Here is a 26,502-nt window from a genome sequence, read left to right as displayed (position 1 = left end):
TAATAATATGCTTGCTGTAATATCTGGTGTTTATTGTTTGATCCTGTATTGCAATCATGAATCCTTCCGTCTCACTGTATATATTGCCTTTTCTTAGTCATGTGTTGGATGCGTCTTGATCGATGTGTGGCTGTGTTAGATGATACGGGTGCTTGCCATGTAGAGTTTTCTTTTTCCAGTTTACTTTCTTCGTATCTGTTGATGTTATGTGATCTAAAGGGTTGTAGAAGTGGTTATGAAATTGCAGTGGTGTAGCTGATGTATTTATATGAGTGATTGCTTTGTGTATTTTGCTAGTTTCTGCTCGTTCTAGAAAGAATTTTCTTAAATTGTCTACCTGTCCATAATGTAGGTTTCTTATGTCGATAAATCCCTTTCCTCCTTCCTTTCTGCTTAATGTGAATCTTTCAGTTGCTGAATGTATGTGATGTATTCTATATCACTACTCCAAATGAGTTGGTCAATATTGGTATAGCATAAGTATTTATAGCTTTTGTCTTGTTTCTTGCTGTCAATTCTGTTTTCAGTATTTTTGTTAGTCTTTGTCTATATTTTTCTTTTAGTTCTTCTTTAATATTTGTATTATCTATTCCTATTTTTTGTCTGTATCCTAGATATTTATAGGCATCTGTTTTTTCCATCGCTTCTATGCAGTCGCTGTGATTATCCAATATGTAATCTTCTTGTTTAGTGTGTTTTGCCTTGACTATGCTATTTTTCTTACATTTGTCTGTTCCAAAAGCCATATTTATATCATTGCTGAATACTTCTGTTATCTTTAGTAATTGGTTGAGTTGTTGATTTGTTGCTGCCAGTAGTTTTAGGTCATCCATGTATAGCAGATGTGTGATTTTGTGTGGGTATGTTCCAGTAATATTGTATCCATAATTTGTATTATTTAGCATGTTGGATAGTGGGTTCAGAGCTAGGCAGAACCGGAAAGGACTTAATGAGTCTCCTTGGTATATTCCACGCTTAATCTGTATTGGCTGTGATGTGATATTATTTGAATTTGTTTGGATATTAAGTGTGGTTTTCCAATTTTTCATTACTATGTTTAGGAACTGTATCAATTTAGGATCTACTTTGTATATTTCCAATATTTGTAGTAACCATGAGTTGGGGTACACTATCAAAAGCTTTTTGGTAATCAATGTATGCATAGTGTAGCGACCTTTGTTTAGTTTTAGCTTGATATGTCACCTCTGCATCTATTATCAGTTGCTCTTTACATCCTCGTGCTCCTTTGCAACAGCCTTTTTGTTCTTCATTTATAATTTTGTTCTGTGTTGTATGTGTCACTAATTTCTGTGTAATGACTGAAGTTAATATTTTGTATATTGTTGGTAGGCATGTTATGGGGCGATATTTAGCTGGGTTTGCTGTGGCTGCCTGATCTTTAGGTTTCAGATGAGTTATTCCATGTGTAAGTGTATCAGGGAATGTGTATGGGTCTGCAATGTAACTGTTAAATAATTTAGTTAGATGTGAATGTGTTGAGGTGAATTTCTTTAGCCAGAAATTTGCTATTTGATCTTTTCCAGGGGCTTTCCAATTGTGAGTAGAATTAATTGCTTGGGTGACTTCATGTTGCAAAATTATCACTTCAGGCATTTGTGGTATCATCTTGTACGTATCTGTTTCTGCTTGTATCAACCGTGCATGCCTGTTATGTTGTACGGGGTTTGACCATATGTTGCTCCAGAAGCGTTCCATGTATGTTGTGTTTGGTGGATTGTCTATTTTAATGTGTGTGCTATCTATTGTCTGGTAAAATTTCTTTTGGTTTGTGTTGAATGTTTGGTTTTGTTTCGTTCTATTTTCACTTTTTTTGTATCTTCTAAGTCGTTTGGCCAATGCTTGCAATTTCTGCTTCTTTTCATCTAATTGCTCTATCACTTCTTGTTGTGAGATTTTACGTAACCTTTTTCGTTTTTTTTTTTTTTTTTTTTTTTTTTTTTCTGACATTTCATTTCTTATAAATTGTGTTAGCTGTCCGATGTCTTTTCTCAGTTTTTCTATTCTGATCTGTAGCCTGTGTTGCCATGCTGGTTTTGTGGGTTTCTTCTGCGTGTTGGTTGGTTCTGATCTCTGCCTAGTGTGTATATTTTGTGTAGTGAGTGCTCCTATATAAACCAGTAGTTGTAACTCTTCCATAGTTGTGTTTTCATTTATTTTGTTGTGTATGATTGTGTTGATAGTTTTTATTGTTGTTTCGACTTGTGGGTTATTTGGCGGTCTATGCAAGAATGATCTAATGTCTGTATTTGTGTCTTTGTATTCTATATATGTCAGCTGAAATTGTTCTTCTATATCTAACATGTGTGTCACTTCGTGTTCTATTTGTGCTTGTTCTGGTGGTTGTCTTAAGATTTCGTTTTCCTCTGACTGTTTAATTGATGCGTGTTGTTCTTTGCTTGTTTGCTCTGGGATGTTTGAGTCCATTACTGTATTTTCTTCTTCTTCTGATTGCACATTATTTTGTTCCAGTATTTGTTGTACTTGTTGTTTGATGTTTTCTAATTCTGACTGGGGTATCCTGTTATTTTTGATTATTACACGGATCTGATCAGCTAGTCGTCGTTCTGTTAAAAATTTTAATTCTGGGTATCTGGTAATAAATGTTGTGTATACTTGTGATCTGTATCCAGTTGTGTTGGTTCCTAGGTTTGTTGCTTGGTAATAACAGAACATGAGGTGTCGATTACCTTCATCTGACCATCTCATCCTCTGTCTTTGTTTTCCTTCTAGGGTGGTTGCAGGAAGCATATCCTGCAAAACACCTCTATTTGGATTTGAATCATTTTCCAGTTGGCTAGCAGTGTTGTTACCATTGTGGGCGGGCATAGGGTTCAAGCGTCGTCTCCGACCATGACGGCACTTGTCCGAGGCTTCTTTAGTTCTGTCCTGAACCAACTAATCATACTAAAAGGGAGGTTAGCCCTATTAGTGGTTTGTTCTTTTCGTCGCCTTTTACGACTGGCAGAACATACCGGAGGCTATTCTTTTCCCGGGCTTCCACGGGATTTATTATTGTTGTTATTGTTGTTATTATTATTATTATTATTATTATTATTATTATTACTGCGTGTGACTCATCAGCCTGGTTCAAGTCTTTTAATTATCGGCACTTAGAAAACTTGCGTTTTCCTAACCTACCAGGGAAAGGGGACCAACAGTTTAATGTAAAATCCAAACTACATGTCGTTCTTCATGAATCTTGACAGCATTGAGAGGAGAAGGCTGAATTAAAGACAGTATTGAAAATGTATTGTTGAAAAGATGTAGCCAAAACCATCACTGTCACATAGTTAGCTCTGTCTTGATTATTTTTTTTCTTTTTTTTACCATCTTCATTCCACTAATTTACAATAAGTGTAAAGTTATGTAATCAATAATGTTTTAACATACTGTGCATGCTTACATGTGACTGCTTTCGAGTCCTTTATATCACGGGAAGATTGATAACATTCATTTAGTTATGCATATGTGTTCAACAAGAAAAAATGAAAATACATAAAAAATGGAGTTACATCCTAAATTTTACTTACAACTTTTGCAAAAAAAAAATGAAAGAAAGAAAGAAGTATATTTACAACCTGCCTCCATTAACCACGTAGATTCCAGCTTTAAATTTATTATTACGTGCATCACCCAGGACCTCTTTACAAGAATAGCAGCAGTTGTTCTAAAAACATTATAAATCAAGATTGAAAATCAATGTAGGCAGTAGGATAATCAGATGTTATTTCAAATTCCACTCATTGTAAAATGTGTGACTATTTCTATGATGTATGTTTTTTGACCACTTTTATGGGAGGTTTCATATGACTCTGCGGTTTAGGTTTGATCACTTGTAGAATAAGCTCCTTCGTTTTCATTATAATAATAGTAGTTGCATCATATTTTGTGTCCCTTTTGAGGTATATAAGTATGGATCTGTGTGTGTGTGTGTGTGTGTGTGTGTGTGTGTGTGTGTGTGTGTGTGTGTTTTCTGTACACAGGGTGTCTCAGAAGGAATGGTCAGTATTCAGGTATATGACAGAAATGATCATTTGAAGCAAAAATGTCAAATAAATGTGGGCTCAAAAATGCAAATGCTGTGAGCAGTTGTTTATCTTTGCTACTGTGAAACACCTCTTCCACTGAACATGTGCACGTTGTCCTGACAGTAAGCATTTTAGAGCATGTTTATTACACTTTTTTCCCCCCTCTATAGGACACCCTTCACAAAATGTAGAAAGAAAAGAGCTTGCAGAAGAAGAGGTTAGTTTCACAATATTGTAGTGCTTGTAGCTCTTGAGGTATACATTTTAGAGCCAGTGTTTACGTGAGCTTTTTTGCTTCAAATTATTATTCCTGTCATATCCCTGAATATTGACCCTACCTACTGGGACAGCCTGTATGTACTATGTCCAAATGTCCAAGCATCCTTTGACAAGAAAACCAAGAATAGCAAAATTAGTGTCTTGCAGATACATAATTATTTTTTTACTTGGTGAAAAACATGTTGATGGTGTTGGTATTTCTCCAGCTTTTCCTCTCTAAGTGGTTAGTCAGCAGCTGAGGTGACTATGCAACTATGGAAAAGGCTATCTTCTACCACCAAGATGAAGCTGTAGACCAAGTGAAGTCCTCCATCCCTATTTGTAACAGGCTAGCTGACTGTGTTGACATAACTGTGATATGTAAAAAGCCAGGTTTGCTTCTTGATGGTTCACGAGTGCTTTATTTGGTCACAGAGCCAATGGCACATTGAATGTAGTGTTCAATAGAGGATGAAAGTGGAAGTGACAATCTAGGACAAGCTGCTTAGTCAGCAGATGATTGCTGGAAATTAGAACACTAACTTTGAAGTACATAAGGAAAGGAAGGTACAGGTTTAATGTTGTCTTAGTGATATCATTGGAGATATTGCACAAATACAAATTTGAAAAGGTATTTTGAGAAGTAGAAAAGTCTAAATTTGATTGCTCATATTGGTTTTTGAATTTCGTTTCTCTCAAATATGAGTCCATAAGCTTAACCATTATGCAGCCATTGTCAGTAAGCTTCACTGTGTTGAGCATTTGAGAACATAAGTGTGTGAACACTAAAGTAAACACTAGCTGATCCCAGCCCCACTGTCTCCTCTTCTACACTACTTCTGATCTGATAACAAAAAATAACAGATCTTCCCACAATCTACTTGTGTCTGTAAATGTCTCAGCAAGAAGAGTCCTGTGCCCTCTGGCTCATCAAGCACATATAATCAAGTCATGACTAGCCATATTCCGAATGTGGAGGATAAAGGCATATGATAATCATAGAGTTAATAATAATCACATCTTCATTTGCACAATTCTCTTTGCTAGGTACTGTGAGCTGCTTTCTAAAATGCAATATTTTGTATAATTCTTCTGTAATCTTGATACCTTGTGAGATCTGTATATAAAATGTGTGGCTCTTTGTTTCTGCATGAGCCGCTTTTACACTGACCCTGTTACAGGACATCTCGCATATGTTAGTTTTTTTCACTTGTTATCAGTTTCTTTTTCCACAATTACTTTAGTGAAGAAATGTGCATTTGTTGTTACTTTTTCAGTATCCAAGATAGTAGTGCAAGTATTGAACAAGTATTAAATGGAGCAGAATGGCAAACCTTCCCATTTTGAGCCTAGAGGCTCTTCAAAGGGATATTCTCTTCATGTAAATAAATGTTTGTAGTGTTTATAAGAAACAAAACATGTATGCTACCCAGCATGTTTTATACAGAGGGCTGTAACAACATGTTAAGGGAAATACTGAATATACTTGGAAATTTTAAAAAAGGAAAATAAACTGTCACAAGAAATAGTTCACAGTTTATGGTTACAAGTAGTTTCATATGTTAATGTTCACAGTAGTGAAAGGACTCAGTTCTTTACATATGTTTGTATACAGTGTAAGCAGCGATTTAAATAAAATGTTGGAAGCAAAAGAAAAGCAGAAATAATATGGAAAGATTGGCAATGACTGGAAAACCCTGAGGAAAACATATAGTTTGAGTTGAAGTGATCCTGGTGGAAAGTGGAATTAATTATGCATGGAATGCTTCTCAGGCACTGTGTGTGTGTGTGTGTGTGTGTGTGTGAGAGAGAGAGAGAGAGAGAGAGAGAGAGAGAGAGAGAGAGAGAGAGAGATTTCATGCGTATATCTCTCCTGTATTTGTGTAGAGAGACATTTTTTAATTACATTGGATATTTAAAAATCTATTTGCTCTCCAGGAAATGCTATGGGTTATGTGCAGATGATAAGATCGGGTGGACTTCATTGCTGCTCAAATGCTACAAGCTTTATACCTGATCTGGATGATGTTGTGAACTTTGAAGATCTCTGTGAAGAAGAAGGTTTGTCTCGTGAGTGCTGTGAAGCTGCTAAGAGACTTGATCAAGTTATTAGTAATTTAACAAGAAACTTTGCTGAAGGAACAGAATACTTCAAGGTTAGAACTTGATCTTCTCAAGTGACAAATTATTCTGATATAATGTAACTAAATTTGAAGATAAAGTAATTTTAAATATCTGAAATTTTTTGCCTGTCTTTGTTATACTGCTGTATGTTAAGATTGCTGAAATTGTTGGTCAGTCATGCAACCATTTGTGTATTTTTCTTTTTAAAATTCAGTTTTGATCGCTCCACGTATGCTACAAGCAAGAACATAGGTGACTGGTTTCGGTCATATGACATGACCATCAGACCTGTAATTTAATTTAGAAAGTAATAGAAACCATAGTAGATTGACAGTGAAATATGACAAAATACTTATAAGGATAAAATACTATAAGACTTGTTATACCCATGGCATCCTTCGAAGATGGTAGGTGGAGCACTCTTCTCAGCTGCTGCGATGTCAACTGGTGCCAGCCAGTGACGGGCATACGCTTAAATACGAAGATGCTCCGCCTACCTCTTCTCCCCCTACCTCATGTCAACCAATCAGTGTAAAACGGGTTCACATAATCGTTAAAAAAAGGTAGAATAATAACATAAAAATAGTTATGTATAAAATATTTCTTTACAACCATGGAACAACTAAAATATTGTATAAAACATAAATTAAAAGCTTTAAAATAACTGTACAGATGATGTATACTCAGTGTGCCCTCTATCTATGGTCTAAGGTGGTACTACCACAATGGTTTCACAGTCAACGATGTTGTGAAGGACTTTGGCATTGCGGCATCATATCGATATGTGAGTTGTGACTCGACTGCAAGTATACATCTATGCTTGATTCAATCTGTCTGTCTTATATTAAATTTATTTGTCACTGGTGATATGTGTAATAATGAAATGATCAGCTGCAGAGTGCTATAATGTTACATACACTTTTTAAAATGTCATAAAACTGATTTATTAAAAATGGAGTCATATTTCATAATATTTCTAATTGGAAGTTTAAGATCGCGTGATAAGGTACATTCCTGCGATGGATACAACTGGGTCCTATGATGTTCTGAACAAAAGAGTACATACGTATTCATAGAATTTTGTCAAAGAGATCATAAAAATGTTTTTCACGAAAATCCAACTGTTCATTGAGAAGCAGTGATGGTTCATTTCTATAATGGGCATATATCTCGATCTCCTCCAAAATATTTAATAATAAGCCTTTATTAGCGTAGTGAAGGACTTGCAAATTCTGTTGTACCGTCCCTTTGGCATGGTTATTAAAAGTTATGTGATGGCCGAAGACTGATTTTGCTCATGCGGTACCTGATGTATGTTCTTTGTATCATATAGTAAAGCTCTGGCCTGTTTGGCCAATGTTTATTAAAATTGTTCATTTGTGTATGTTTGGTGTAGTCCTTAGTCACTTGTTTGGTAATCAGCTGAAAGTGAATTAAAGCAGGTGTGCAGTGTAGAAGCATCACTGAATTTGAAGTTTATCCTTTTCACTTGTTGCTTTAATAATATATGATAATTATGGAAGCTGAAGAAATGAAACACCACTGCAGCGCTATGTTCAACATTTATGCGGTGGTGTAATGGTCAGCATTTCTGCAAGAAGACCTGGATTCGTGTCCCAGCCGTCACACAAATTTTAATTCATTTCTTCAGCTTCCCTCATTATTGCAGATAAAGATGAGACTAAATGTCTTGCAGTTGTTTTAAGCTTCATGTTATCTTCACACTTGCATAACCATCTGTACCTTTTCTTGCTCTTCATGTATCTATAATATAGCTTGTTACCATATTTTTATTGTTATTTCCTGTTACCATAATTGACAGTTCCATGTTTTCTCATGTTAGGTTGTATATGTTGGCAGAAAATGGACAAAGTACAGCAGCACTTCACAGGATGTCATGCTACATACATCCACACTGAAAAGTAGTACATTCACAAGAATGAAAAATGCTGTTTAAAAAAATCAAATTACAGCAGTGGACATAGCAGATATCACACAAGTACACTACTGGCCATTAAAATTGCTACACCAAGAAGAAATGCAGATGATAAACGGGTGTTCGTTGGACAAATATATTATACTAGAACTGACATGTGACTACATTTTCACGCAATTTGGGTGCATAGATCATGAGAAATCAGTACGCAGAACAACCACCTCTGGCCGTAATAACGGTCTTGATACGCCTGGGCATTGAGTCAAACAGAGCTTGGATGGCACAGGTACAGCTGCCCATGCACCTTCAACACAGTACCACAGCTCATTAAGAGTAGTGACTGGCGTATTGTGACGAGCCTGTTGCTCGGCCACCATTGACCAGACATTTTCAATTGGTGAGAGATCTGGAGAATGTGCTGGCCAGGGCAGCAGTGGAACATTTTCTGAATCCAGAAAGGCCTGTACATGACCTTCAACATGCGGCCATGCATTATCCTGCTGAAATGTAGAGTTTCCCAGGAATCGAATGAAGGGTAGAGCCACGGGTCGTAACACATATAAAATGTAATGTCCACTGTTCAAAGTGCCGTCAGTGCAAACAAGAGGTGACAGACACATGTAACCAATGACACCCGATACCATCATGCCGGGTGATACGCCAGTATGGTGATGACGAATACATGCTTCCAATGTGCGTTCACCGCGATGTCACCAAACACAGATGTGACCATCATGATGCTGTAAACAGAACCTGGATTCATCCGCAAAAATGATGTTGTGCCATTTGTGCACCCAGGTTCTTCGTTGAGTACACCATCGCAGGCGCTCCTGTCTGTGATGCAGCGTCAAGGGTAACGGCAGCCATGCTCTCCGAGCTGATATTCCACGTTGCAGCAAATGTTGTTGAACTGTTGGTGCAGATGGTTGTTGTCTTGCAAACGTCCCCATCTGTTGACTCAGGGATCAAGACGTGGCTGCACGATCCATTACAGCCATGCGGGTAAGATTCCGGTCATCTCGACTGCTAGTGATAAGAGGCTGTTGGGATCCAGCATGGCATTCCGTATTACCCTCCTGAACCCACCGATTCCATATTCTGCTAACAGTCATTGGATCTCGACCAACGCGAGCAGCAATGTCGCGATACGATAAACCGCAATCGCGATAGGCTACAATCCGACCTTTATCAAAGTTGGAAACATGATGGTACGCATTTCTCCTCGTTACACGAGGCATCACAACAATGTTTCACCAGGCAACGCCGGTCAACTGCTGTTTGTGTATGAGAAATCGGTTGGAAACTTTCCTCATGTCAGCACGTTGTAGGTGTCACCACCGGGGCCAACCTTATGTGAATGCTCTGAAAAGCTAATCATTTGCATATCACAGCATCTTCTTCCTGTCGGTTAAACTTCGCATCTGTAGCACGTCATCTTCGTGGTCTAGCAATTTTAATGGCCAGTAGTGTATAAGCTGTAGCACAAAATAAATATTCGTGAATCTCTTACTACAAAATGTATGAAGCTGCAGGTACTGCTTATAGTTACAAATGTTCGTTCAGAAAGAGTTGATGTGTGTTACCTCTTTGACTTCATTGAAATGCACCTCTGGTGTAGAATCAAATTGCTGATTTACGTTTCCATCACAGGAAGAGAATACATCATCCAACTGATTACCAAATAGGCTGAGTAGTGATTCTAAATTGCCACATATAAAACTATTAAATATATGATGTAGCATTGCCTATTGATCTTCAAAGTCATTTCATTTCAGTGAAAAGTGTTGATAGATAAAATGGTCAGTGTAAGATTATTTTGCACGTTATTGAGCTAACTTGTTCACAGTCAGTATAAACACAAGTAAATTGTACATGGCTGTAAATGAATGGCTTAGTGCATTTGTGATAGTGGTGTGCAAGTAATAAGGTGGTCACTTGATGTTTTCTGTGCAGAGAGAGACCTGGTATACATTCTAATGGCAGATATGTGCTCTGTCTTTGTACCACACCACACACACTAGCCATTGCTGGTCCTAGGAAATTGCAATGTTGGGGTAAGGGCCATGTTTGGCAAGTGTTTCTGCTTCTGACCTGGTCCAGGAAAATTTGTATGCTTCAAAAACTGTCAGTCACTTGTTAACGCAATATTTGTGATTTCCTTATGCCACCCCCAATGTACGCTACAGTGGCTAAACACTTGTACCATACCTAAAAACACAAAAAAGTGATGCTGAATGTTCTATGCACATCTCGAAGCATGTGCAACAGACACACACTGCAGAAAGACACTGTTGACTGTTGCATCATGTGGTAACACTGTCCCTTGCTTCTACCCATCACCCGTCAGGTTCTCCAGGATGGTGGTTCATGTTCTGTCAGGCCACCCTCATTTAAGTTTTTGCAGTGTTTCTAAATTGCTTCAGGCAAATGTCAGGATGGTTCCTTCAATAAAATCTCCACTGACCCCCCTCCCCCTCCCCCCGTCCTCTCCTCACCAAAGATGTGTGTTTATTCTCTGTATGTATGAATGATGATTTTCCTTGAATTAAGCTGACAAATCATATATCATTGAATGATGAAATCAGTTGTGCTAATACCAAAGTATTTCAGCAGTCACAAAATTCTGTAGTATATTAATATGCATTAGTTTGAAGAGAGAACAAAATTCATAACGATGTATGCAAAGAGTTTAACTACAATGTAAAATAGATTTGACTCTGTCAAAGAACTATTTGGATTGTTGTGGGAATTAACTGTATTTTAGTTGCAGTGGGTTCCATAGCCAAAACAGGTTTTCTGAATGATAACAATGAGCTCTACTGTAGTGTACTATACTCACTTGAAAATGGCTACACAGTCAAAACTGTGTGGCAATGGTGATTCCAAAACAAAAGGATAGCATAATGTAACAAACAACAGCCAGTATGACAGTGTACCATCATTCAGAAATTAACTATATCTGTACTGGAGTCAAACTGAGTGCAGCATATTTTTGGCAATAAAACTAATGTAGATTAGTGAGTACCAGAGTAGCAGAACAACCTCAAAAAAATCATGAGATAATACATAACAAGCATTTATCACTGGTCTGAATGTGTGATATGTGTTCGCAAGTGCCTCTGGATCTTTTGAGCATGGCAAGACTCAAAATAGTGGTTAAATAACACACCAATAACACAGTAAATTAGTGATACCTTGAAACGTATGGAAAGTTCCGGTTGAGAAGTAAGAATTATTTAGGAATAAAGGAGACAACTCAGCTTGATATCTTTTTTAATGTTTGATGAAAAATTCAAAATCTTGTATCACCCAGTGTGTGTGTGTTTTATAGGGTGGTTTTCTATTTACCCACATTCCATTACATTTATTTTTATATAAAGTATATATTCTTATTTCTGTAATTTTTTTTTTCAGCTTCTGGTAGATGTGTTTGCACCTACTTTTCGGGATCCAAAAAACATTCACCTGAGGAATTTTTTTGCCATAGTTCCACCACTAACCATCAACTTTATTGAACATTCCATAACATCTAAAGAGAAGATGAGTAAGAAGAACAAAGTTGGAGCAGCCTTCACTGACGATGGTTTTGCCATGGGTATGTCATTTTAAATCCTGAAGCTTATAGTAATTACTACATTTTGTTTCCTTTCATTCTCTGTAATTACTGTGAGGTTAAAATATTGTTTTCTGAACTCTGTAATGATGCAGACATTTGACAAATACACTGTACTACAATTTCTAAGAACTTGTTGGAAGCATTTCAGATTCATCGTACAGTTATGGAATTAATCATAGTGAGTTTGCTATTTCAATAAAATCAAGCTGGCTAATTTGTGAGGGAGTGATGTACTGGGTTGTAGAATGCTAATTCTGAAGCAATAGATGTGAAAAAATATACCCAAAAGTGGTCCTGGAAGATATCTACCATTGCAAGATAAAATTATTTAGGTTTCTGTTTTTATGCTCAAACATGTTCCACAGCTACTGCATCATCTATGTTGGCAGCTTGTGTATTTTCAGGTCTGAAATTTTGTTCAAGACTTCAGCATGCTTGAACAAAACTTAATATTAATGCATCAATGAGCATACAGCGAAGACAACCCAAGTGCATGGGAAAATATTTGAGATATGAAAACAAAAAGTGTTTCTGCCAAAGTAGTTTATTCAGCATCCAAACAATTGGGACAAGTAGCTAATTGGCTCCATAATGATTGTATATGTTCAGCCAGAGGTCAAGAATAAAATTGAGAATTTACATTGCCAGACTTTTTGGTGCAATTACTAAATAATAATAATAATAATAATAAGTGTGGAATATACCAAGGAGACTCATTAAGTCCTTTCTGGTTCTGCCTTGCTCTGAATCCACTATCCAACATGCTAAATAATACAAATTATGGATACAATATTACTGGAACATACCCACAGAAAATCACACATTTGCTGTACATGGATGATCTAAAACTACTGGCAGCAACGAATCAACAACTCAACCAATTACTAAAGATAACAGAAGTATTCAGCAACAATATAAATATGGCTTTTGGAACAGACAAATGTAAGAAAAATAGCATTGTCAAGGGAAAACACACTAAACAAGAAGATTACATATTGGATAACCACAGCAACTGCATAGAAGCGATGGAAAAAACAGATGCCTATAAATATCTAGGATACAGACAAAAAATAGGAATAGATAATACAAATATTAAAGAAGAACTAAAAGAAAAATATAGACAAAGACTAACAAAAATACTGAAAACAGAATTGACAGCAAGAAACAAGACAAAAGCTATAAAAACTTATGCTATACCAATATTGACCTACCGTATTTATTCGAATCTAAGCCGCACTCGAATCTAAGCCCCACTTGAAAAATGAGACTCGAAATCAAGGAAAAAAATTTTCCCGATTCTAAGCCGCACCTGAAATTTGAGACTCGAAATTCAAGGGGAGATAAAAGTTTTAGGCCGCACCTCCAAATCGAAACTAAGTTGGTCCATTATGATACGAGACACAATTCAGGTCGAACGAATGACGATACAGCTACAGTAGTCTGGTTCGAGTCGTAAGCTTAGCAGTTAAGCTTTACCAGGAAGCCATTACTATGCGTCAGGCGCTCCGTCCGTATTTATACGGGTACCCTTCCTTTTTCACGTGCTTCGTCTGGTTTGAATTGATTGCTTATTTTTCTTTGATCTGATAAGTGCCGTTATGTGTTTACGTCACTCTAAGCTGAAAATGCATTACTGTACTGTGTCATGCATTGTTTGTCGCATTCTGATAATGGCTTGCTCTTGTGCACGGTTGCTTACACTGCTGCTTTGTTTGATAATGATCAACAAGAACCAAATAATAGACTGCATATGATGGAAGATGTTCTGAACGAGAGTTTAGCAAACATTTTTCTCCGTTTAAAATCTTTGCAGACACCTCTTTAGTACATTATATTCTGCACAGAAATTAGAGTCATCTTAGATTTAAAAATCTAGTCAATTGCCGTGCTTCATTTCTGACTGTATCACTATTAGGCATAAGAATGATACGAATATAAACATGACATGATTTGTGTATTCTTCCGCGTTTGCTGTGCTCTCGCTCTAGTTTCGTAGTTTATTAGGCAGACAGGATTTAAATGAGACAGCAGCAAACACGAAAGAATACATGGCAAAATGTTTATATTCGTATGGTGAAGAGAATACTGTATGTGATTCACAATTCATGAAAGTTCCTAGTAGCAACCATCTCTTCTCACTGGTAGGAAAAAATTCAGGACGTAAAGTTTCCCATATTGACAAACACTCCAAACAGTCTTGCCAGTCGGATTTTCATAGTACATTGAAATGCTGCTAGAAGATGAACAATACGAAATTTCTATTTACTTCGTTGGATAATGTATGAAAGTGCAGTGGTCGAAAATCGGAGCGGAGAAAAAAGCTCGTTTTCCACCTTTTTTTTTAAATTTATTTACTGACGAAGAGGTTTTGGCACCAGTATTTATCTTTGTGCCTGCAAGACATACCTGTTGTAGTGCTACATATATTCGATGGCAGAAGTTAGTTGTGGCAGCACCTACCAACATTTTTCAGAACTTCCGCTTACTTTGCACTCGAATCTAAGCCGCAGGCGGTTTTTTGGATTACAAAAACCGGAAAAAAAGTGCGGCTTAGATTCGAGTAAATACGGTATTCATTTGGAGTAGTGAAATGGAGTAACACAGACCTAGAAGCACTCAATACACTTACACGATCACAATGCCACAAATATAGAATACATCACATACATTCAGCAAATGAAAGATTTACATTAAGCAGAAAGGAAGGAGGAAGGGGATTTATCGACATAAAAAACCTACATTATGGACAGGTAGACAATTTAAGAAAATTCTTTCTAGAACGAGCAGAAACTAGCAAAATACACAAAGCAATCACTCATATAAATACATCGGCTACACCACTGCAATTTCATAACCACTTCTACAACCCTTTAGATCACATAACATCAACAGATACGAAGAAAGTAAACTGGAAAAAGAAAACTCTACATGGCAAGCACCCGTATCATCTAACACAGCCACACATCGATCAAGACGCATCCAACACATGGCTAAGAAAAGGCAATATATACAGTGAGACGGAAGGATTCATGATTGCAATACAGGATCAAACAATAAACACCAGATATTACAGCAAGCATATTATTAAAGATCCCAATACCACAACAGATAAATGCAGACTTTGCAAACAACAAATAGAAACAGTAGATCACATCACAAACGGATGTACAATACTAGCAAATACAGAATACCCCAGAAGACATGACAATGTAGCAAAAATAATACATCAACAGCTTGCCTTACAACATAAACTTATAAAACAACACGTTCCCACATACAAGTATGCACCACAAAATGTACTGGAGAATGATGAATACAAATTATACTGGAACAGAACCATTATAACAGATAAAACACCACCACATAACAAAACCTGACGTCATACTCACCAATAAAAAGAAGAAATTAACACAACTAATCGAAATATTCATACCCAATACAACAAATATACTGAAGAAAACAGGAGAAAAAGTTGAAAAATACATGCAACTGGCTGAGGAAGTAAAGGACATGTGGCATTAGGATAAAGTTGACATTATACCAATTATACTATCAACTACAGAAGTCATACCACACAATATCCACCAGTACATCAATGCAATACAGCTACATCCAAACTTATATATACAACTACAGAAATCCGTAATTATTGATACATGTTCAATTACCCGAAAGTTCCTAAATGCAATATAACATATACTGTACAGTTAAAAGGAAGTCACGCTTGATCAAGGTCCGCGTCACTTTCCATTTTTAACCAGACCTAAGGTCTGAGAAAGGAAAGATGATGATGATAGTAGTAGTAGTAGTAGTAGTAGTAGTTGTTGTTGTTGTTGTTGTTGTTGTTGTTGTTGATACTGCTACTGCTACTCCACTACTATAACTTCAGTGAAATAGCAATTAAGATTCCATGTTTGAACGAAATTCTTTGTGACTACTTCACATAATTTGTTTTTTTATGTAGTAACACAGCACTTTTGATATCCTTATGATTATTCATCTTGTTGCTTTGATTGTCAGAAATATAAGCATAATGTTTTCTCATCTAGATGATATGTTTGTGATATCATAAATATTGCAAATTCCACATGACACAGTTTCGTGTATTGAAGTAAAGAAATTAAGACAGCCCAACCTAAGTACACCAGCCATTGCATACACTACTTTCAATAAGTGAAATTTACCCATAAAAGATATCATATTCCCTAGCATGAACAACAAAATGCTGACCATGGATTATGTGATAGTAATCATACATGTGAGGCTATACTGTAATGTAATGAATCCATGGCAGTTTCTGATGTCTTATACTACGCTGTTGGAAAAAAAAACTACCGCCCCATCTCAATCTTACCTGAATTTTCTAAGGTAGTTGAGAAAGTTATTTATACTTGACTAATGACATTCCTGAGTCAACACAATTTAATATTTGAAAATCAGAATGGCTTTATGAAAAACAAGTCAACATCAGTAGCAGCAGCACAATTAATAGACAAAATAAAAACAGCCATAAAGAACAAGGAGTATGTAACTGGAGTGTTCCTTGATCTAGAAAAAGCTTTTGATTGTGTCAACATCACCATATTACTTGACAAGCTGTGGAACCTGGGTATCAGTGGAACTGGCTATGAGCTAATAAAATCATATATGAGCAATAGAAAACAATTTGTCTTGCTTAAAACAAACAGTGGGTCTTACAAATCTAAAATTACAGACATCAAATATGGAGTGCCTCAAGGTTCTGTCTTGGGACCCCTTCTTTTCTTGATTTATGTCAATGATATACAGTATTGTTCTCCTAACTGTACAAAAATATTGTATGCAGATGACACATCAATAGTGTGTAAACACAAAGACTATGAGAGTCTGGAGGTACAGTGCAACAGTGTAACCAATGAAATAGTCAAGTATTTTAATGAAAGCCATCTAAATGTAAGTGCCTCAAAGACTGCAATGATGGAATTTAAGACAAGGAAACAAATAGAATTTGACATGAAATTATCCATAGGAAATCCCATTGTAAAAAAGGAAAAATGGACAAAGTTCTTGGGAATTACAATCCAGGACAGCCTCAAATGGGACATGCATATTGATTCCTTAGCATGTAAGCTGTCGAAGAATGTGTTTGCTATAAATATGATTAGCAAATATTGTAAGGACATGGGTGTACTAAAAACTGCTTATCATGCCCTATTCTCATCAAACTTAAACTATGCTGTAGAAATATGGGGGCAACAACTTAAGCCAACCTAAGTACATTATTAATACTACAGGAAAAAGTTATCAGAATTATTTGTGGTGCCAAACCTCGAGAATCATGTCGGAACCTGTTCCCAAAATTAGGTGTACCATTATAGGTGTGTACATACTGAAAGTTATATTGCTTGTGAAAACAATTAATCCAAATTTCAACTGTGACCTGCACCAGTATGATACAAGGCAAAAGTTCAGATACCATGTAAATAGCCACAGAACAGCTTTATATGAAAAAAATGCACTTCATGCTGGGCTGAAGCTAGCCAATGCCCTACCAAAAAGTCTCACAACCCTTCCTGCTATCAAATTAAAAGATCAGCTAAAAAGAATTCTAATTGAGAACCCTTTTTATTCCCTAGACGAGTATTATATCTGTATGAAAAGTCTTTCATAAGTATGTCAAGCTCATAGTTTTAAGTAACCTACAACTAATATAATGTTGATAAAAAAAATATTTGTAATATCGTGATTGTATACTACCAGACGTAAAATCCATCAAAATGTAAAATCTATTAATACAAACAAATCTTTAGTTTGTAATTTATAAACTGACATATTCAGAAGAATAATCTGTATGATGTCCTGAAACTGTATTAGTTCTAGGGATTGTATTTGATTATTCGATGTTGAATAAATATTATTATTATTATTATTATTATTATTATTATTATTATTAAGATGGCTTCCTAAGACAGTTGTGTATGCAAATCATTGTATAGTCAGTTTCATATCATGTCATTGTTGTATAAGGATCTGTGAGATTATTTGAGTCCATCTATGATTTATTTTTTTTATCTGTTTCACACTACTTCACTGCTGGATGCAGTGTCCTGTGTTTGGAGATAGACTTCTGGTTGCTAAATGACACACTTCTGTGGAAGTTAACACAATTTTCCCTAGAGTGTTTTCATAAATGTTCATCATATGAGTTAATATAAAAATATAGTAATGGTGTTTACTGTGAAATATTATTTGACTGTGTTGTGGCCTACATTTTATACTGGAACAGAAAGTTAAATACAGTATTGATATTATTAGCTGTTATCTGTAACAGTGTTCTAGCTAGTTTTGTGGAGAAAAAAGTAAAGATGAAGCAACAAACATTCAGATTTTATTTTTTTGTAAAATGTCTTGCTAACGTCAGGTTTGTTAACAGGACCAGTACATTAATTGATGGTACCAATAGTCTTTCATCTATTTGGCTATCTGCATACATGTGGCCAGAAACCATAATTTTGCTTTTCTTCTTAATTTTTTTGCCTATTTGGAAATAATTTCTTCCTAAAATTGATATTGTTTTGTCTTTTTATTACAGGAATAGCATACATTTTAAAACTCCTGGATCAGCATGCGGAGTTTGATTCTTTACATTGGTTTCAGTCTGTAAGAGATAAATATAGTAAAGACAAAGCAGCACTTACAGGTGAGAATTCAGTGGTTTCCAAAGATGATGAAAAGTTGCAGCAGACTATGACATTGACAGCAAAACGACTTGATGCATACAAGCAGGTTAGTCTCATTTGTAATTCATCTTTTGGTTCTTGTATGCTGTACTAAAAATTTGGATTGTGCAGTTATGTCAAAGTAGGTTGTATGCAGAATTCGTCAATTTCAGTGAACCATTCAAAATATGTGATACTACTCTTTCACTTTCCATACCTCAGTTCTTCCTCTGAATGTTCTCCCTTTCCCCTTCCATACACACATTTTGCATACTTTGGATCCCACTCCAGAACATTATCTGGCAAGTATCCAAATTATTTGATGTAGATTTTCTGTTTCCTGTAACTAGTTCTCTGCTACTTACAACTTAATATTGTCTACATTCCGCAAGAAACAAACTATGTTACGTTAATCATAGATAGATAACAGGATATTTAGAATACAGATAAAGAACAACAAAATGTGAGTTGTATGTAAAACAGTAAAAAGGAAGACTACTCTTCATTGCATTAGTCAAGGCACTAAAAAGAGAGGGGGTACCAAAAGTTAGAGATTTGAGAGTGAAAAGTTAAGTAGTGAACTAAACTGCTTTGTAAAAGAATCCTTTTTCCTTCTGGAATACCCCTCCCCCACTTCAAGGGGAAAACTAATTGGAAATATTTTTGTTTCCTCAGACACTGGAGCAGGTTTCCTTTGCATAATGTTTTACACCTTCAACTGTATCTGATTAGTGCGGGTGTCTGTGATAGTGTATGTAAAGTGTAGTGTAATGCAGTGTTTTATCTGTGCTCTGCATTGTACTGCCACAGCTCTTAATACTGTAAGGTGTATCTAAAACACTACCTCAGCTGCTGTTAATAAATACTTTAATGTACACTATATCTGCATCTGCTTACATACTCCACATGCCATCATATGATGCTTGTTGGAGCAGTACTACTAGTTCTTCCATTTTCTATTCCATGACTGTCTGTATATCTCCGTACAAGCTGCGATTTCTCTATCGTGTCTTCATGGTCCTTATGCAAAATGTTTGTTGGCAGCAGAAGAATCATTTCAAAGTCAGCCAAAAATGCCATTTCTCTAAATTTTCTCAATAGTGTTTTGTGAAAAAAATGTCCTCTTCCCTTCAGGGATTCCCATTTGAGTTCATGAAGCACCTCTGTAATACCCGTGTGTTGATCAGACGTACCGGCAACTAGCAACACACCTGTGACTTGCATCAATGTCTTCCTTTAATCCAAGTGGGTGATCACCAACACTTTAGCAGTATTCAAGAATGGGTCATATCTCCTGTGTAGAAGAGGTTCACTTTCCTAAATTCTCCCAAGAAACGGAAGTCTACCATTCAACTTCCTTACCATAAACTGTCTGCACTTGTTCCATTTCATGTCACTTTACGATGTTATGCCTAGACACTTAATTGACATAACTGTGGGAATCAGCACACTATGAGCACTTTATTAGAATATTACAGGATTCCCCCCCCCCCCCCCCCCCCTCCTCTCCCCCCCCCCCCTTACTCGTCTGTGTTAACTTAAGTTTTTGTACATTTAGAGCAAGCTGTCATTCATCACACCAAATAGAAATCCCACCAACGTTATCCTGTATCACCCTGCAGCCACTCAACAACAGCACTTTCCTGTACACTGCAGTGTCATGCCCACTGGGGGACAAACCGCACAATAACCCTGGGTTCGGTGGGGTGAGTGGACTGCTGTAGCCTGTTGTGGAGTTGTGAATCACTGAGGGCTATGGCGGGGACAAAGTCTCTCCATCATTTCCAGGTCCCCAGTTCAATACAATACAATACAATACAAATACATGGTAAAAAGTCAAATTCTTTGTATGGGACATCCCATAAAAAAGAAACTAAGCAATTTAATTGCACATTGTTGGTATTATTCTTTGTATGTGGATGAGAGTACTGATCGAACAGATATTAGTAAGCTACTTATTTTTATTTGCATAATAATGGACGATGTTTCTGTACTTGAAGCGTTATTCACTTTAGTTCCATTGCTCAGAACAACTTGTTTCGAAATTTTAATTTAGGGTACAAGGGGACCCTCCATACTGTAAATCACGGATTTTGATGCGCTCCAAACATGTTGCAGAGGCACTTACCCTGAGTACCTGGCTATCCGGTTTTTTAGTGACGGGCCGTAGTTTTTGAACAAATCGGTTTTGAAGTTCATTGCACACTTTGTATACCCATAACATTACATATATTTGAAGTAAGTAAGCCTAGTGCAGCGGTAAAGGTTCAGGGCTACTGTGCTGGAGGTACCGTGTTCGAATCCTGCTCGTGTGTGTGTATAACAAACAGTGCAAAATTATAAAGATATATTCAGTTATTAATTTTTTCAAATATTCATTCCATTTGTGGTTCGCATCATATTCTCCCAATTCATCTTCTTCGTTGAAATCTGTCAGTTCATCAACAATAATGATTTGTCTTTTGACCAAGAGATCCTTTATTGCGATACATATCTCATCGCCAATTGCAATGGAATTGGCAGAGATCACGCTAGGCGGTGTATTTATTGCAAGATTCAAATCACGGAGTAGATTTTCAGCATATTTAATGGCATTTGTGATTTTGCCTTTTGATTCTTCGTTCAACTCCTCTATTTGTGGATCTTCTTCTGGCTGCACTACTGCAGAAACACGGCACTAGAGACGCTTTGTGAGCAACTGACTCTGTAGTTAGATGCGAATGTAAGGGAATGAAACTCGCATCCTCATTGGCATAGGAACTGGGTTTCCTGTTATGGCTAATGATATTCATGGGAGAGGGGATGGTAATGGGCGGTGATTGATTTCAGATAATACAAGAAGCGACCGTTGTACGAACATTTGGAACTCGAACTGCGAACCACAAACAGAATGAATATTTTAAAAAGTTAATAATTGAATACATCTTTATAATTTCGCACACCTTGCACTGTTTGCTGGTATTCTTTGAAATAAAATTGATAAATTCGGTCGATTTTGGAAAAAAAAAAAGTGCATGAGCAGGATTCGAACATGGTACCGCCAGCATGGTAGCCCTAAACCTTTACCACTGTGCTACGCTGACTTGCTCGAAATATATGTAATGTTATGGACATATAAAGTGTGCAATGAACTTCAAAATCGATTTTCTCAAAATCCAAGGCCCATCGCTAAAAAACCGGATACCCGGGTACTCAGGGTAAGTGCCTCTACAACATATTCGAAGTGCATCAAAATCCATGATTTACGGTATGGAGGGCCACTTGTTAGAAGCATGTTGACAAAATTGGTGCTTATAAAAAATATTGTGCAGTTTGTACAGATGCTGCACCAGGTACGATTGGTAGCAAAAATGACTTCATTGCTCAGTTAAGGAAAAATGGAATAAATTATTTAACTTTTCATCGCATTATTCATCAGGATGCACCATGTAGGAGCACTTCGTGGGAAAAATGTCATAATGCTGTCCATATAAAAATATGTAACAAAAATTATGAATATAATATGCAGAGGAAATTGATCACTTTCTCATAGAAAACCTAAATAATTATGTTTTATGGATGGTAATGGTTTTCATTATATAAAGTATCCAGCCAACTGCTTGCATAAGTTTAATGTAAAACCTTCACCAGGTTTTGATACCTCTAAGGGCGACTTCGTCAGAAGGAAGCCACCTACATGTTTAAACATAGCATCTAAAATATTTAATACTTGACCATACTGAAAAGGAGAACATGGAATAAAATTGGTACTTACATAAATTACATTATGTTAAAATAGTGTCACATGTGATGAGCTAAGGAGCTAAAGTCCAACAGTGGAAAATACGAAGTCCTCAATGGAAACAGTAAAAATTGTTACAATAGGTACAGCTCGTTAAAAGAACAGACATTAGACTGAACATTTGGCAACTAGTTATACTCCACTTACTGGGCGCTAGTAGCACGATAAATGTTCAACTGTTTGAAATATGTAACTGTTACAGTAATACATGAGTATGATACATTTTTCGATGCTTTAAAAAAAGTCATTGTGTGTGATATAAGAAACAGGATGTTTAAAAGATACACAAGGAGTAAAATAATTTTCATAAAAATGACTGACAATACGTAGCAAAAATGAGTAAAATGATTGATTACACATATGTGTTGAGAACAAAGAATCCACTGTAGCAGGATTTTTTATCAAGATGTTACAACAAGGAAAAGGGAGGAAATATGCTTTACACGAACTATACAAACCAGGATGTGGTATGCAGTGCCTTCTGGTGTACACTTGGGAAGCAAGTACAGAGTCCATAAATCATAGGGAGAAACAACGGTTCTGAATTGGAAGTGAGTGAAAAAACATGAACCAACGAATCATAAAGTTGCGAACAGTGGATTAAAGGTGTTAGCTTTTGTTTCATAACTATAGTTTTTTGTGTAAGATGAGGCCATTGTTACTGATCATATGTCTAAAGATCTCAAGTTCTTGTAAGACATAAAGTTTCCACCCTTTCTTCTCTCTATTCTCTCTGGATTGTGTCTGAAGATTAATCAATTCTCTGTGAAAGTGGAATTCTCAACATTACCTAGCAAGTGCTCCTTATATCTTATGTTAAAAGCCATACCGGTTTGTCCGATAGAAAACACTGGACAACTATCACAAGTGATTTTGTCAACTCCTAAGATATGTAAAGGGTCGTTTGTTGTTTTTAAATTATGGATTAAATTATTTTTTTTGTTAGCTATTATTCGTGTTGAAAACAATCTTGCAGCCATATTTTTTACCTAACAGATGCTAAATCGTATACAATACATTACCCAAATAAGGTATTGAAATACCTAGTTAATTCATGGTACCCCTTGCTGGGTTTCTTCATGGAAAGATTAAAAAATCATACATCTTCCAAAATAAGTATTCAGTAGCAGATAGTCAGATCTTGGTGAATAAAATTAAAAACTTAAAATGTAACCAAGGGATGAAATTAATATCATTTGATATTATTAATTTGTACACTAATGTACCAATTTAAACTGCTTCAAAAAAGATATAACAAAGGAATAAGTTATAGACCTTACACAGTTTCTGAAAGTGGTAGTTAAATACAGCTATTTTGAATTTAATGGAAAATTGTTTCAACAACCAAATGGGCAATCTGTTAGCGGGCTTTCTAGCAGACATTTGTATAAATTCACTAAAAGAGAATTTTTTGCAAAGTTGTACTGCTCCAGCATTTCACATTCAGTGCGACACCAGGTACGTAAATGATATTTTGATTATGTACATTGGAATTAATGAAGGAGCTTAACCAACTCAAAATCATTTTATTAGATACTGCATTTGACAGATAACTTTGCGTTTCCATCTACATATTTGACACTCCAAACCAGTCCTATTTGCAGATGATACCAGTGTATTGATTGAAGGTGGAAATAGAAAGGCTCTTAGGCTGTATGCTGAAGTCACAAATGAAAAGATTTCAGAGTGGCATAAATGAAGGAATGTGCGAATAAATTGGAAATACAAATTATTAATAAAATCAAGGGTCTTATTTAAAATTATCTATGGTACAGAAACAGTGTGTTCCGATTTACGAAAGAAATGTTTCCTCCAACAAAAATGGCTTAAAATGTATTGCACTGTAAACGTATCACTGACTGCTGCTTTGATCTTAAAGACATATTCACAACAAAGAGACGAATGAGTGTGATATGTGAAAATAAGGTGTCATGTGTGAAATATATTGTGGGAAAATTTGACTATGTCGAAAAAGGGGGGGGGGGGGGGGGGTCGCTTGACATGTTCACAAGGGGCGGCAAAATCCCTGGAGCCGGTACTGATTTGTGTGGTGTTGTACCAAGTGATTGTCAATAGAATTTACAAAAATGAATGAAGAGTCTTTAATGTTACCTAGTCCTTCTAGCGATCGCCATCAAATTCAGTGTCACTATTGCTCATTAGTATCTTTTACAAGCTGCCAGCAGGTTGCTGTGGGAGGAAGTGGAGCTCGTCCTAGCAGCCAAAGCGCTGCGAGCTCATGGTGAGCTTTCCTGCATACCTCCGTACAGTAAAAGTGTGCGAATTGTACAGATGCAGGGGACAAACTCTGTGACAACAGTTCAGAGGAGTAGCAGAAAGGAATACCCAATAGCTCGTAAAATCAGTATTTTTTTCCTGCATAATGATTCCATACTATTATGCAAAAATGTATGTGCAAGTTTTAACAAATTTCCCAGTAAAGGATGAGGAAGTGGGGAGAGAGTGGTGAGAAATGCATGTTTGAATATTGGGGGGGGGGGGGGGGGCGGTGAGAGGTGTGGCCCCTACTTTTAACTATTGGGGGGGGGGGGTCACAAAGTACCTTGCCCCCCCCCCCCCCCCCCCCCCCCCCAAGTCTGTGCCACTGCTTATGATTTACAATATATGTTTAAATGCTTACCGCAGCATTGCAGTACTGTCTCAGGTATCCCAAAACATCATTTTCATCCTCGCTGTCTGATAAAGATGAATCTGAATCGTGAAGATTAATTATGATAGGCTCCATCACCTAGTCTTGTCGATTTTCTTTTTAAAATCTTCTTCCTGGAGTGTTACAGAATGTCTAACCACAGTGTGCCCATGCAGATATGCTTACGTTGTTCACTGCTTCATGTGTTAGTCTTTCCACGTCAGCAATTCGGAAGGTGCTGTTTCTTTCTGAGATATGGGCTTTAACTTGCACACATACCAGCTGAATAGGATTGTAGTGGCAGTGGTATGGAGGTAACCTGATTACTCGGTGACCATGCTGTCTTGTCAGTTCATCTATCTCGTAAGTGTGGTATTTAGGCTTGTATGTATTTACTAGCATGAGTAACTCAGCCCTGATCTGTGATGCTGTGTGAGGAATTCCATTAGACGACAACCATGAAATAATTTCATCCTTCCTGGTATTTGAAGTAGGAGACTACTGCCATGTACGGAAGTAGCTATTAAACAAACCACCGCTTGAAGACAGCATATGTCATTTCAGACTGATAGTCACCTGATTTCTTTGTCTTCGATGCTTTAATTATTAATTTACTCTCTGGTATGAAGCTTGTTTCTGCAGAAACAGCACAATAAGGCATCTCCATTTTCCCACAGGAACCTTCAGGCCACCAACATCTTCACTTGTCTTCCAACACAGTGGTCTTAAATGGTTCTGGTGAATGTATGTTTCATTGAGATAATAAATATGTGGTTTTTCGGCTTGTTTTATCTCCTGCATTTCTCTCAAGAACACAGTTCTTGCTGCTACAATGTCACTTCTCTCTAAGAGCAATTTTCTTCCATCATTGCTCTTTCTGTATTTAAATCCCATCTCCCTTAATATTCTGAGCATGGTAGATTTGCTGCCATTGAAACTTTCGGCTTCTTTCATGTAGGAACATAATTTATCTGCCGTAGGATATTCACCTTTGCTATACATGTCGAATATTTTGTTGCTATACATGTCGAATATTTTGTGCCGTAACACATTCTTGCTGAAATCGTCGAGTTCACTTACAAATTTCTTTAGATTTCGGCATTTACCAGGCGACTTAAAAATTGGTGATTGGTTCTCTTCAGTAGATGCTTTGGCTTCACTGGCAATCCGTCGTACAGTTCTCAAACTGACACCACATGCCTCAGCTGTTCATTCTTGGCACTTGACAACACTGGGCGATGCTTTTTTGTCAGCTGTGGCTGCCGCTTCCAGCTCCCGTTTAAAGAACTGATACGTGTGAAATATTACTTCTCTCACCTGTCTGTGTAATACTGGGTGAGATTTGCTGTTTCCATTGATATTACCACAATGCCTTGCAATAAGTTCCGAA

At 36.7% G+C, this 26,502-nt stretch overlaps 1 protein-coding gene across 1 annotated transcript in view; it reads left to right on the top strand.

Annotated features, from left to right (window-relative positions):
• Positions 1-26,502, top strand: part of LOC124555796 (WASH complex subunit 4) — a 187,502-nt gene that overhangs the window by 144,396 nt on the left and 16,604 nt on the right. Inside the window, exons 16-18 of the mRNA XM_047129858.1 lie at positions 6,246-6,463; positions 11,782-11,962; positions 18,555-18,748. Coding sequence (XP_046985814.1) covers positions 6,246-6,463; positions 11,782-11,962; positions 18,555-18,748 — 593 coding nt within the window. The remainder of the gene's footprint in view (positions 1-6,245; positions 6,464-11,781; positions 11,963-18,554; positions 18,749-26,502) is intronic.

This window comes from Schistocerca americana, chromosome X, assembly GCF_021461395.2.
Source record: "Schistocerca americana isolate TAMUIC-IGC-003095 chromosome X, iqSchAmer2.1, whole genome shotgun sequence".
Taxonomy (NCBI): Eukaryota; Metazoa; Arthropoda; class Insecta; order Orthoptera; family Acrididae; genus Schistocerca; species Schistocerca americana.
The sequence above is the reverse complement of the archived record's forward strand: the minus strand, read 5'-3'. Positions and strand labels throughout refer to the sequence as shown.